Source organism: Pseudorasbora parva, chromosome 24 (assembly GCF_024679245.1).
Source record: "Pseudorasbora parva isolate DD20220531a chromosome 24, ASM2467924v1, whole genome shotgun sequence".
In the NCBI taxonomy this organism is placed as follows: domain Eukaryota; kingdom Metazoa; phylum Chordata; class Actinopteri; order Cypriniformes; family Gobionidae; genus Pseudorasbora; species Pseudorasbora parva.
Window position 1 is genome coordinate 12,040,201 of NC_090195.1, and position 14,750 is coordinate 12,054,950.

At 35.8% G+C, this 14,750-nt stretch overlaps 1 protein-coding gene across 4 annotated transcripts in view; it reads right to left on the bottom strand.

Moving 5' to 3' along the window:
• sh3kbp1 (SH3-domain kinase binding protein 1) overlaps window positions 1–13,914 on the bottom strand; it is a 61,367-nt gene extending 47,453 nt beyond the window's left edge. For 2 of the 4 annotated variants that reach the window (XM_067435632.1, XM_067435630.1), the window contains exon 1: window positions 13,580–13,914. In XM_067435632.1, the coding sequence (XP_067291733.1) occupies window positions 13,580–13,583 (4 nt within the window). In that variant the 5' untranslated portion in view covers window positions 13,584–13,914. The remainder of the gene's footprint in view (window positions 1–13,579) is intronic. The other 2 variants (XM_067435631.1, XM_067435629.1) reach the window with 1 other exon arrangement.
• Between the last annotated feature and the right edge of the window lie 836 nt (window positions 13,915–14,750).

Consider the following 14,750-nt stretch of genomic DNA (forward strand, 5'->3'; position numbering starts at 1 on the left):
TCTAGGTGATTCTATTCTACTCTGGATGGTGTCTAGGGTGTTGCTAGGTCATTTTAGGGTGTTCTTTGTGGTTGCCAGTGCATTGCTGTGTGGGAATTAAGGTTTTTAGAACGTTTTAGTGTGTTGCTATGCTGTTATGTGTTGTGTTATGTGATGTGATGGTATTGTATATTATTTTGGATAGTTTATAGGGCATTGCTAGGTGATTCTAGGATGTTCTCTTTGGTTTCTAAGTAAGCACCTAGTGGGTGCTTACTGCTTACTGTCAAAAAAGTGAAAAAAGCATATTCAGAAGTCTCTATAATATTCTGGTCTCTTGATATAGCTCAGGACTTTACTTTAAATAAATGTAAAGGGATTTTTTTTAAATCTGTTTTATTGTCCATTTGCAAAAAAATCATAAGTGGAATCACTTTCAAAAGATTTATTTTTATTGCAATTCCATTTGGTGCCACTAGAAGTAGAAATTACACACCACACCTTAAAATCCCCAATTGAACAATATTAATAGCAGATACCAGCAGATAATAGCTTACCAGAGAAACTATTTTGTCATGTGTGCTCTGACAACATCGTAATTGCATATCTTTATCACATAATCATTTATATACAATAATAAAACATTTACTGAGATAGCAAGTGAAAGATAGAGATAGAGCTGATAGGCCCCTGACGCATCAGAAGGCATCATGTTTTCACTGCAGATAGCAAGATTCCTCTAGGTGAGATTAAGGTGGAAATAAATGCAACAAAACAAGGAACCGAGAAATTAAAGTGACCAGATATTTTCATGTTATTTGCTTGTAATATTTAAAAGAAGCTTTTTGAACTCTACTAAACAACAGAGGCTCTCTTCTGTTAAGGAAGTGCAGGATGAGCATGCCATCCTCCCAGTGGGTTTGAATTGAATTGTGCATTAGCATGAAGTCATGATGGTGAGAAGGGTTTACCGTTAGGATGGGGATGAAAGATGGAGATAGAATATCACAATAATGCGTTTATGAGTCATCAAACCATGCCACAAAAGACGAGATCACACCTACACTTCGCTTATGCAATGTATGTTTCACAGACACAAACACACACAGCAGGACATTGCAAACATCCTTTGTGACTTTTATATAATCTTTGCTGTATATGGTAACTCTGACTACGGGTTTTATATTGGACACCACCTACCCGGATTATCTCTACATGCACAAGGGTATTATTGATACTATTAGATATTCAAAAATAGATAAAAGCATGGTCTATATGATCCCTCAGATGACCCTGTAGAACATTCTGCTTAGCTGTGCAGGGAGAAAAGCATGTAGTATAAAAGAATTCGGTCAGCCCGCAGCCATAACAAACACAAAGGTACCGAATACTTCCAAACATCTGGTGGAACGCGCCTACACATATGCACCGATATAAAAAACCTGCCGGCACAAACCCACACACAATATATGACTACAGAAATGCTCCAGTCTGTGTTGTTATATGGAGATTTATCATCTCTAATGGCTGATCAGGCCCAGGTAGAATCTCTGCAGACTTTTCCTGCATTGCTTTGTTTGGAAAAACTGTAAATTTGTTTTTTTTAAAAGTGGTTAATTAACCCAAAACAAATGAAATTCATCATTTACTCACACTTCCAAACCCGTAAGACTTTCGTTCATCTTTGGAACACAAATAAAGATATCTTTAATAAAATCTGAGCCAGTTCTGTCTCCATTGACAGCTACACAACTACCCCTGCCTCTTCAAAAAGTGAATAAAGATATCTTAAAGGGGTTCCTATTATACCCCCTTTTTAAAATAATTAAAATAAGTCTTTGATGACTCCAGTGTTTATGTGAAGTTTCAGCTCAAAAAACCCAACAGATCATTTTTATAGCATGTTAAAATTGTCACTTTTTGAGGGTGAATGCAAATGAGCTGCTGTTCCTGGACCCCTTTCTAGAGAAGGGCGGAGCTTCAAGAGCTTGTGTAAGCAGCTCCAGTTACCAGAATTAAACTGATTATGTCAGAAACTTTATTGCCTTTTATGTTCAAACCAGAGTCTGGCAATGATGGAGAGTGATGTAGAATGCAACAGGGCATTTCTGAATAGTTCGTTGACAAATTTATGTATGAAGTTAACTATCTTCAAGTTATTGATTAGTTGGGGTTTAACGATACACTTGTGTCACTGAAATCTCGATATGATATTGCAATATTTAAAGCCAAAATAAAGTTTATTATTATTATTAATAAAATATATTATTATTATTGTATAATTATCAGGACCCACAGATATTCCCCCATTGCATCATTATATTCAACATTATATAGTCCTTTAATGTATTAATGTCACAAACTCCGTAAACGTAATTTTTTTCACACACTTTTACTCACGCTTTCAATGCCGGCAGCATTCTCTGCTAGTGCTCGCTATGTCCCACCTCTCCCGCTATTAATTCACTATACATATAAGAATAAACCATCTAAAATGCTTTGAATAATCATACTACTAAAACCAAATGTGATCAGGTGATTTAAATTTGACTTTGAGAAGTGTTATTCCGGCAGCACGTGTGCTTCAGATGATCAATGCAATCCGTCACAGTTCTAATCACAAGAAAGCGAGTCAAAATGACTATTCCCAAAATGTAAATATTTAGCTCATCCAAAAATTTTAATTCTGTATATGTTATTTTCACAAATCGTGCAATCGTTTGACCGTCCGTGTTTACTACAGTATGTGCGTTGAGGTAAATCTGTTCATAATATAAAGCCAACGTGTCTTTTCAGAATACTTAGTTTTGGATTAGCCCACTTGAATAGTTATTTGTACGATGCCTTTATGACACTTATTGGTTATTAAGTTTAAAAGGGATGAACTTGAAATGAAAGGACAGAAATCTCTCGGAATTTATAAAGAATATATTCATGTGTTTATAAGTTAAACTAAACAGCATGCATGGGAGTACATGATGACAGTTTACATTTTTATGTTATTTTATGTTACTATTATACCTTATAACAAGTTAAGCTTTGGATAAAACAATTCTATATCGTGAATCATATCATTTACATCAACGATACATATTGTTGCATTTTTATATTGCGATATATTGTTACACCCCTATTGATTAGCATGCTCTGTCATGATAATCTATAAATCGCTGGTGTGGGAACTGTTGTAAGATGCCTACGGAGTCAGAGAATATATGCTGCATGAAGATAGAACCGATATAGTTTACTTTAATTACAGTTATAACTTGTCATCTTGCTTTTATTACATGCTATTTTATGACATGCTGTCGCAAGATGGTGATTTATGTTAAGTAGGCATGTCGTATGATATTTGGAGGAGCAGCATGTATTTTGACGAAAAAAAGACACCTCTAGTCATTGCATTGGGTCGTTTTTTTCCAGTCACAGATACTATATGAACAATCCGGCCCAATACGGCTCGTTTTTTCTGTATATCTTGCTCTGTCAAGCACCAGAAGTGATTCTATATAGGCTATACTGGGTTAACATGTTTTTACAGTGTGGGAAAACTGAGTTTTTTACATTTGTATAGTTTTCCATTATGATGTAGTTTAACTTTTTTTATTTAAAAAAATATAATTTAGGGGTTTCACACCAAAGGACAAAAAAAAAGACGTAACACTTTTATAGTGGGTCCAATTTGTTTTAAATATTTGAACAATTCTGAGACAAAAACTAACCATGTGCATGTCATGGTCTTCACACGGGGCTTCAGTAACATGAGCTTGAATGGGGTCCTTCAACTAATTAAAGTTTTCAGTGGAATTGCCGTTAGGATAATCAGGATATAGTATAACATCGGATGACGGTTTTCCGTGACAAAATGTATCAAGATCCTGTGCTTTTAGAAATATATGGATGGGAAAAAGGAAGCTCAAACATGCTGCGCAACATGAAAATGAACCTCATTGGTTATTGGAGCATGAGAATGAACCTCATTGGTTCTTGGAGCATGAGAATGAACCTCATTGGTTCTTGGAGCATGAGAATGAACCTCATTGGTTCTTGGAGCATGAGAATGAACCTCATTGGTACTTGGAGCAAGAGAATGAACCTCGTTGGTTCTTGGAGCATTAGAATGAACCTCATTGGTTCTTGGAGCATGAGAATGAACCTCATTGGTTCTTGGAGCATGAGAATGAACCTCATTGGTTCTTGGAGCATGAGAATGAACCTCATTGGTTCTTGGAGCATGAGAATGAACCTCATTGGTACTTGGAGCATGAGAATGAACCTCGTTGGTTCTTGGAGCATGAGAATGAACCTCATTGGTTCTTGGAGCATGAGAATGAACCTCATTGGTTCTTGCAGCATGAGAATGAACCTCATCGGTTCTTGTAACAAGAGAATGAACCTCATTGGTTCTCACACGTCAAGCGAACATGCTTGAGCTTCCGTTTACCACAACTGATGTGGGCATTGATGTATGTTTATAAGTGAATAAAAGCCTAAATTCAATCTGTTCATTATATAAAGCGATTGTGTCTCATTTTGGACAAATTTGGACAAAACCACTCAATTCATATGGATTAGATGGATCTAGACCTTGACATCCTGCATGAGAACCATCAAGTTAGCCCAACTCTTATTTTTTTTGAGCACTATCATCTCTCTCTCTCGTCTCGATTAGAAATAAAAATGCGAAATAAAGCACAATATGTTTATAGTGTAACATCTTCCAAAAAAACCTACCACACACACTTACACCCGCACACCAAGAATACTTGAGTTATTTTTGAAACTCCGCCACATCCACAAATGTCAGTCTCTGTCTGACTTCAGCATGACCTTTCTTCAACTGACCCAAACAAACACACTAGAATGATAGAAATAAAACAACAAAGCTCTTTCTTTTATTGGTCAGAAGAGAGACTAAATCAAGATCCAGTTATTAGTGACACATTCGGGTTAGGAAGGGAAAATATGAGGGTAAAACACTTCCTGTGCTTTTTGTTGACTTCTGTAAGAGGAAATACATTCTCAGAATAATTACTCAGAAATGAAAGTGTTAATGAATTGATTATATTAAAGTACTATTAAAGGATAACAGAATTAGATGTTTAACTAAAATGACATGTATGTAAACTATATTTGAAATATAATTTATACAATATATATTTTTAATAAAATATTTTCAAATAAACAATCCCCATAAAGAAAACATTCCTTTGATTTTTGTTGATTTGTTTTATCTGTAAAAGGAAGTAAAATCTCAATCTTGGGATTTATGTTGGGTTTTAATTTTATAATTTATTAAGGTATCTGATTAAGTATAACATGTTTTATAATAACATATTTCAACTATAATTTAATAATATATATATATATATATATATATATATATATATATATATATATATTTAATACAATATTTAACTTAATACATCCCTGCGATTTTCTTAAATGATTTGCAACGATCATATCATAAGGCAGTTGCCAATACCAGGCCATATATTCTAGGTAACTGCTCAGGTATCACATGGTGATTTAAATGATATAATACCGGATATACTGATATAATATCATAATAGACATTTGAGCCATAGCAATTCCCTAATAACCAACTACCAACAATCTATATCCATCCCAACAACGGCATAGCAAGCACTAAAACAACTCTAAACATTTTAGCAACTGCATAGCAACACCCTGACAACCACCTACAACATATTATGGCAGCAAACACCATTCACAGAATGAACAAAAGTGACCTGCGCACCACGTGTGTGCATTAAAGATTAGAGGCATTGTTACCCCCGTCACTGCATGCTAGTCATCTCCCTGAGCAGCTATAAATACTCATCTTCTTAAGTAGCTCCTTTAGCTTGTGTGTCTGGATTCAGCTGATTTGCACTGATGTGAAACAAGTATTTGTCTTCTTTAGAGGACCTCAGTAAAACCATGTGACGCGCTTTTCACAGCACAACACAACTCTTTGAGTTTATGCATTAAACATCAGCACGGTCGATGTGTAATACTCACTGAATTCATGTTTGCCTGATCCATTTTCTATTACAAGCGTTACACCCATAATCCAATGCCTCACATTTGCATAAATCTCGGAAATTAAGAGATACACGCATTACTGCTAGGTTGCATTGATTCAGAACAAGATCAATAATGTTCCAGCATTGTACAAACAACCTTTTTGGCTAATGATGTGATTGAACTGAACTAAAATCCCTCATTGTTTCTTGTCTATGGGGAGCTTGTGACTTATAGCTGATTTTAATTGGTAATTCTCGCATGCTGACGCAGAATGACTGCCGTTCCTTCATGTACTCCCTGAAGGTTAATCAAATTTACAGTATTAGATTGCATTAAATGGAACGGACATGAATTAAATTAAATTAATTACATTGGCAAAAGTATTTTTATACAGCAAAGAGCTCATGCTCAAGTCTGTCTGACTGCTGGTTCAGTTGAATGACTCCAACATGACACAGCTGATATCTTTCACAGCCAAACCATTTCATGCCACCCTGACCTATTACACCCCTCAGAATGTAGATGGAAGGAAAGGAGACCAAATATAACTGTAGAAAACGACCCAGATACAAAGAACACAGCGAAATGTGGCAGACTCATAACACAAGCATACTACATTCAGAACGGTGCTGTGATCACGGGCGTAGTCCTGACCCATTTCACCAACTGCACTGTGTTGTGGTCTGGTTAACGCTTAGGAGAGACATAAATGTCCTTTCATATTAGCTTTAGTCAGATCTGTTGCCAGGGCAACAGATGAAGTAACACTGACATGATGTACATTAATCACCTGATTCGACATGGGTAGTTTGGGTGTAGTTGACTCTCAACCACACCTGACTAGAGACATTACTATTGAAGTACGCAGCTGTCTATCATCACCACTGCCATGCAATCCTACACAAAGTCTATACAATTTATATAAATGAGTAAAAAATGTAATTTAAAAAAAACATCACGTCACAACATTATGGGCCCTATTTTAATGGTCTGAGCGCATGGTCTGAAGTGCATGCCATAGGTGCACTTAGGGCTTTTCCGAATCCACTTTTTCTAGTTTAATGACCAAAAAAATTAAATAATAATAAATGGATGGCACGCCCAGCGCATGGTCCAAAAGGGTTGTATCTAGTCTCTTAATGAGTCATGGGTGTGTTTTGGGCGTGACGTGCAATAAACCTATCAGAGTCTCATCTCCCATTCCCTTAATTAGCGTATTGATTCATGATTCGGATCGTGTGTCAAACGGCTGAAATCACGCGACTTTGGCGATCCGAATCATGAATCAATACGCTGATTCATAACCGTTCGAAACATGACTGTCTGATAAGGCACACTGTAAAAAAAAAATTAGGTCTCCAATTGAAAGATTTCTAGTGACTGATCACATCTAAATTTTTCAGTTGGTTACATTTAATTTTTGTGAACTGATGCAATTTAATTAACAGAAATTAAATTTGGCCAACTGAAAAATTTAGATGTGATCAGTCATTAGAACATTTTCAATTGGAGACCTGCATTTTTTTTTACAGTGTAGTGTATCTTTTACTAAAACATTTTAGTATGACAGGACATTTCTGAACACTGTGATGACAAACAAATCAGTGTTTTGAACGTACTAAAACAAACTCTTTACAAATAATTTAATCGAAAAAATGAATCAAACCTCCTACGTATCACACTTTTTGCTACTGAGATTAAATCCAAACATTCAGAGAAAGTATTTTTGTAAAATATTACATAATAATATTCTGGCTTTCCCCCCTGAATGTCTATGGTTGTTAAGGCCCTGAAACTGATATTTCCTACTGACACACTACAGCAATATATATAAATAACTGGCTTAAAACCATTGTTTTCGTGTGAAAATACTAACATGCCTGATATTTTTGGACACTGTGTATATGTGTATATATATATATGTGTGTGTGTGTATATATATATATATATATATATATATATATATATATATATATATATATATATATATATATAATCACACACACACACACACACACACACACAGGACATTTACAGTAGAAGAAAAGGGGAAGGTCCTCTTAAACGCATGACCACATGTGGCTCGCCATGTGTTCAAGTGTCCCAAATTGTGTCAGCCAAGGCATTTATTATGTGGGTTATACTTGGGTCATATGCAGAAATTCAGAGAATCTAACATACAAGTGAAAATGACGCATTTTTTCTAAGAAGCATAAAACATGCAGTTAACCTGCCATTAAATGATGTAGTGTGTAGACAAACACTCTTGTGCTCAAAGCCTGAGTTTAAGACTACTTCCTTACAGCTAACACACAACAATTTTTCATCTCTCTTTTAGAGTTACTGCTCCAAAGTCAAACACATTAATAAATCATGAAGGTCCTTGTCATTACAAAGCACTTGGTTGTTTGTATGTCCTGGCACGAATATATTAGAGCATACTGCGGAGGCAAAGTTTCAACATAGCTTAAATGCAAGATTTAAAAGCGAAATGTTCAGCGAGTGTAACAAAACTTAAATTATTCATCGCCAAAAGCTCTTTCAGCAGATGTTTTTGACTGTACGTGATGAATAAATCTGGAGCTATTGCACAATATTGTACAAAACTCTTACACTCACTGTGGTGGATCTTCTCTAGTACCACATGAGACTTTAAGCCTGCCTTGCACATAAACTCTTGAATGGAGCAATCTCCTTTAGACTTAAGAAATCAATGATTACTCATGCTTCAAAACACATTACTCTTTCTTCCTTACGTTTTTACAAGGAAAACTTTTTATTGTTCTTCCATCTGATACGAAGCCTTATAGTTTTTATTACTGCATATTGTGCATTTCCCTCCGGTACAATGAATTTTTTTATATCTATGCCATCTAAAATAACTCTTTTCTGAATTAATGAATACTATTATTCAACACAGGCATGCCCAGAAGGCATCTGCAGAATTACCAGTTTCTGTGCTTCAGTAGTAATGAATTTAAACATGGTAAGATGTGCTAAACAATACATAAAGTATATTGGAAGCTGAAAGAATAGTTCAATTAGCTGAAATATTTAATAACCTAAAAAACAAAAACAAAAGTTGGACATGTTAGATCTTCCAAACCCGTCACTTTCAAGCAGAAAAGTGTGATATATGAACAAATGGTTCCCCTACAATGTATCCACTGGCAATAAAACAGCAACCAACATAACATGGAGGAACTTGTGGTAGATGTGTAAATACTCCTTTATAACGAGAACTTGTCATACACAGAAACATACCTCTCTTACCACTTCCCTGTTCTCTGCCAAAGGGCAGTGAATGAGCATGATACAGCAGCCATGATAGTAAAGAGACTGAAGAAGGAGTACAGTGTAACACTTCCCAGGATCCAAAGCAAATTACATCACTGGGGACGAAAAGCAAAGCTGGAGCTTGCGGCCAAAACAGTAACAGAGGAAGCCAGGGCTTCATTAACTTGCATGCGATTCACAGGGACCCCTTGATCACTATGAATATCTTACTGATAGCATGTTTAATTCAAGACAGAGGAAAATAAATTCCTGCACTCTTAAAAATAAAGGTTCTCTATTAACAGTGATGGTTCCATGAAGAACGTTAAATACAAAATGGCTCTTTTAAGAACTGCTCACTGAGAGGTTCTTTGGGGGATCCAAAAAACCCAGTTGAAATATTTATTTTTAGGAATATAGGTTAAGAATGCTGTCAGTCAGGATGATCACTGCTGAATCAGAAATCACGGGTGGGTCATGTATAATATTAACAAATCCCTTTTATCAAGATTTTTTTTATTCGCTGTGGCATTTGTCTACATTCATCTCGCCTCATTGCATCTTCTTCGTTGTCGTCTTCTCTTAGGTACTAATGTGTGCTTGGCAAGTGTGCTATCACCATGTCGTGTTTTACTGTAACTCCAGCAGCTCCAGGCATGTGAACAAAAGCGGAAATCTCATTAGCCGGACAGTTTTTAACACGGTGCGTCAAACCAAAAAAACAACTTTTTTTTAAATGATGCTTTTACGGCTGCCATTTTGCGTGTTGTGTGCTGTGCACACTCACATTGGCGCCCTTATTTTAGTCACGAGGTGTTAAACGTTGCCGATGAACGTATGTGATAATCATTCCGGTGTGAACAAGCCTTAATGTTCAAAAGAATTAATTAGGTTGAGTAGAGCAAATTCAAATTAAACTAAATTGATTCTAATTAGAAAGTTAATCAAATTACCTTTTATGAGTATTTAAGAACTTTCCTTTTCTTTTGAGTTCACAGAACTGATACATTTTAAATAATCTAATTTTTTTCAGATGTTCCATAAACTTGTTTCTTCTAATTTAGACAAACTTATATTTACCTGAAACAAAGCACTGGCACAAATTAGCGTTTGCTGAATTAGCTAGTTATAGCCAGCTAAATTTCTACTACTAAAGTTAAATGTATATTTAAATTGACATATATTTTCAAGTTATTTTCACATTTTTAACTAATCACCTCCAATTTGTTGAGTTTTGACAACTACCTTGGGTTAACAGAGTACAAAAGTAAACCTTTTGTAAATTTTCCCTTTAAAGGGTGCATATTACATTAAAGGGATCACCAATTTGCCCTCAAGTCATTCCAAACTTGCATAGATGTTTGACAGATGTCTCAGTGTTTTTGCCCCTATACAATGAACGTCAATTATGTTTTGGTTTAAAATATTATTTTATGTTCCACAGAAGAAAGTCAGTCATACAGGTTTGAAACAACATACAAGTGAGTGTATAATCATTTTTGAGAAAGCTATCCTTACTAATAGGACCTCTTTAGGTGTTGAAAAGGTACAAACTTTTTGCATGTTTTACATTATTTCCACATTTAGTGCCGAGCATGGATCATTTATCAGATTGATTTTAGGTCATATCAGTCCCGCAGTCCTGTTTGTGCCATTGATTTATGTTTTTAAATCGTTGGTATACACAGCTGGCCCTGGGTCATTAATATCCGTTACCGTTTATGTTTAGACAGAAATGAACAAATCTTTTCCTAACAAACACTCTGGTGGGTTTGTGCACGGATAGCTTTAGTAAGTAAAGAATGTAACCAAATGTGATGTGCAATGTGCTCAAAACCTGGATTGTGCCATTTGAATTTTCAACACGCATTCCTGTTGATCTAAACGCTCTGATGAATCTTGCCAAAAGATCAGAGACACGTGTGTGACTGTCTCACATTGGTGTTTTGTCAAAGACGCCCCCGTTTTTGATGAGCTCATCACGGGAGAGTGCTTAGAACAGAACGGATCATAAGAGGATTGTACATCTGTTAGCTTTTCCTTCAATAAGAAGTCGCTTTTAGTTTGTTAAACGTAAACCATAAATGGTTGTAATCCAATGCTAATGATAGACTCAGTACAATAGTCTTACATATGAGATTACTTTACAGTGATGACTCTGCAGTTATGACTCGGTCCACTATAGTGTGGCATTCCTCAAAAATGTCTGTCACCCTGTTTTATATCATTAGTGCAGTATAAGAAAACAACACCAATGACTATTTTTAGCATTTTTGAGAAGCTAAAAACAGTTTTGGCTGGAGCTGCCCAGTTATTGACTGTGATGAGATTGTGGGCGTCAAGGGATGCCGACTGTAAATAACAAATATACAGACAAGTCAACTTTACTTAAACACATCCTGTTGTGTTACCCAATAAAACCTAATGTAAGAAGCATTTGTGGTCTTTAAAACTAAAGAAAATCTGTGAAACCCAAGTAGTGCGATGTTTTCCTCCGTATTGTGATGCATATCGGAGTCAAACAGATTATCGATAAAGAAAAAAAAAAGTAAGGTACTCATTCTAACGTTAACATTTAAACTTATCATAACCCTAGGTTAATCGTCTCAAAAAACACTTTGATTGCAATCAAACTTTGCCAGTTTCATTTTGGAAACATTCCACTGAATTTAAATGAACACTTACTAACTTAATATTCACTGAAATGTATGAAAATAAACCAAACACCAAAGAGGATAAAACTATAACGATAAAGACTGTAAAAACATGGAATGATATTATTGGAATTACTTTAAAAATATTACCCACAGCTGATTGACAGCCAATCAGAATTTGTAGCGTTCCAGGCAAAGTCAAGCCGAACTGCCCAAGCCCAAGGAATTGTGGTAGCTATAACAAAGTGTGGCCGACCATATAGGGCTTGTGCTCATTTACAGTCATTTCTATCGCCAAAGTTACTTACTTCTTGCTTATTTGAGGGAAATGGAGGAGAAACAAAATGGCGCATAAGGCAAGCGAAGCTGCTATACCTTTAATTTTATGTCATTTGTATATCCTTTGAGGCTGCCATTTTTGTTTCGCGGGCTATGTCATAGCGTTTAACTATTCACAGGTAGGAAGTCATGATAACCTTAAATTACTATATATATTTATCATCATTTTTCGTTCTAAAAATCTCTCTCATTAAAGAATTGCAGTTAACACCATAACTATAACTAGTCTATAACAGAGACTGCGAAATCACGCAGTTGGAATCACTTTCAGACGATTTTATCCAGCTGACGAACGATAAAATAATTTACAGCCAATCAGAATCAACCCTGGTTTAAAGAGCTAGAGCATTTAAAGTGACATACAAGCATGCGCTTAGAATAAACAACCATATTGTTCGCTGGTGTGGACGCTAACATCGGTATCTTTTTAGTTATCACCACAACTTTAACGATAACAGAGAAACAATATCGTTGGAATCACTTTTATCAGATTTTATCCAGCTGATGAATGATAAAAACATTTACAGCCAATCAGAATCCATCCTGCTGTAACAAGTTTGAGTATTTAAAGTGACAGACCCGCTTCAAATAAACAGACCGATATCAACTGCATGTGTGGATACAAATCTTTCTAGTTCCTTAGTGTGAACGGTTCTATAAATCAGCCAATCAGACTGCCAATAGCTCTGTCTATGACTATTTATGGATTATTAATAGTAGCCAATTTTTTTTGTAAACTATTTTGTATTTATTGTTGTGTAGGGACTAATAGTTAGCTAATTATTAGACATTCCAACATAAATCTATACAATAATCTTTATTAGTCATAAAGAAACAATATCGGTTCGATGTAGCCAATTCAGAACTATTAAAGGTAATCCAAAAATGGAAACAGATCAAATGAGATATCAGTTTACGTTGCATTGCATATTAAAATAATATGCATAATGAAAAGAGCATTCCTTTACATCCTTATGAAACAATGTAGTAAAAGCCACATCTGTAAAGAGAAACATAACGGACAGCTGGAGGAGAGCAGGAAACCTCTGGGGGAAATGAAATTCAGCTTTTAACTCTTCATGATCTTTGAGCAGCAGAGAAGAGGGAAAACATGCAAACGTGTCCACATCTTGAAATGATCAGATCTTTCTATAGTTATAACAGTGCGACGGACGCATCATGCAAACACAACACTATTAATAATATCAGTTTCATTAATGTTTTATGACACATCTATAGCACACTGAGGTCAAAATCTAGCATAACAATGAACGGACTTGCTCCAAATACGTTGTACTCACCCATTTATGAACTTGTTTACGCGGCGTGTTTGTCTAGGATGTTTTCAACGTAGAGGGGAAAAAAGAGAAATCCGCTACTTTCGGAGATGCAGCACACTGGGTCGGAAATACCTCAAATAATCACTTAAAATGAAAGAGGAACACGGCTTCAACGCATATTTCTGACAAATCCTGCCCCTCGTTAAAAAGAGCAAAAAAGGCAGGGGCAACAATGCGAGAGGGGGGAAGAGATGATGTGGATGTTGCCCCAGCCGTAACGCGCTTCACTACAGTTTTGCCTCCGTCGCTTTACGAACTCCAGCTTGCCATCATCACTGCGCTCGCAGTGGCGCTCATGAACCGAAAGTTCTCGCGAGATCTGGAAGGATGCGCTGTAATGATCGAGGCCGTAGAACGGGATTTTACGCTGGTTTACAAATAAATAGGTCTACCTGGGTCCTGTAAGTCTCAGGTAATTGTTTCTAAAAACACGTTATTGTGTTCTGAGAAGCTATGGACAGGTTTTAGGGTTCTGTTTACTCACTAGCGATCCTTATAAAGTGTAATCACCAGAGTGTCACAAATTTGGTTACCTTTAAATAACGTAAGTGTTTGAAATGAATGCAAACTGTAAGGACACGGGGCAGTGTTTTGTTTAAACGTCTCAAAATGTATGCCAAACTTTTATGTAATATTCCCATATTTGTCTGCTAAATCTACTGGGCTACTTATTTTTAGGGCGTGCAAATTAAACATAATAGAGGGCCGTCGTTTCAAACTGTAACAGTTGTAGGAAACATGGACAAGTTATAGGCTACTGGCCTCAAGATGATTGTTCTCAAAAACTTACTCCTAGGCCTATAAAATGTTGTGTTGTGTGAACATTAAGGCAGATGAGACCTTGGCAATGTTAAAGAAATAATTACAGATATGGCATATTACAGAGGATTTATTTGCATAAAATAATTAGCCTACAAATGAGCCCCAAATTGCTATATTTCAAAACATGTTAACCTCAACGAGCTTGCAAATTCACTATTATGCTATTTCCAAAGTCACTGCTGCCACCCTCTGGCCGGTTTAGGATACAACTGGCAGTGCAGTTTTAAATTATTTTTTAATAAATATTCAAATATAAAATAGTACTTTCCCTCATATTTCTTGTTTTATATTCTAGTTTGCTTAAGTCAGT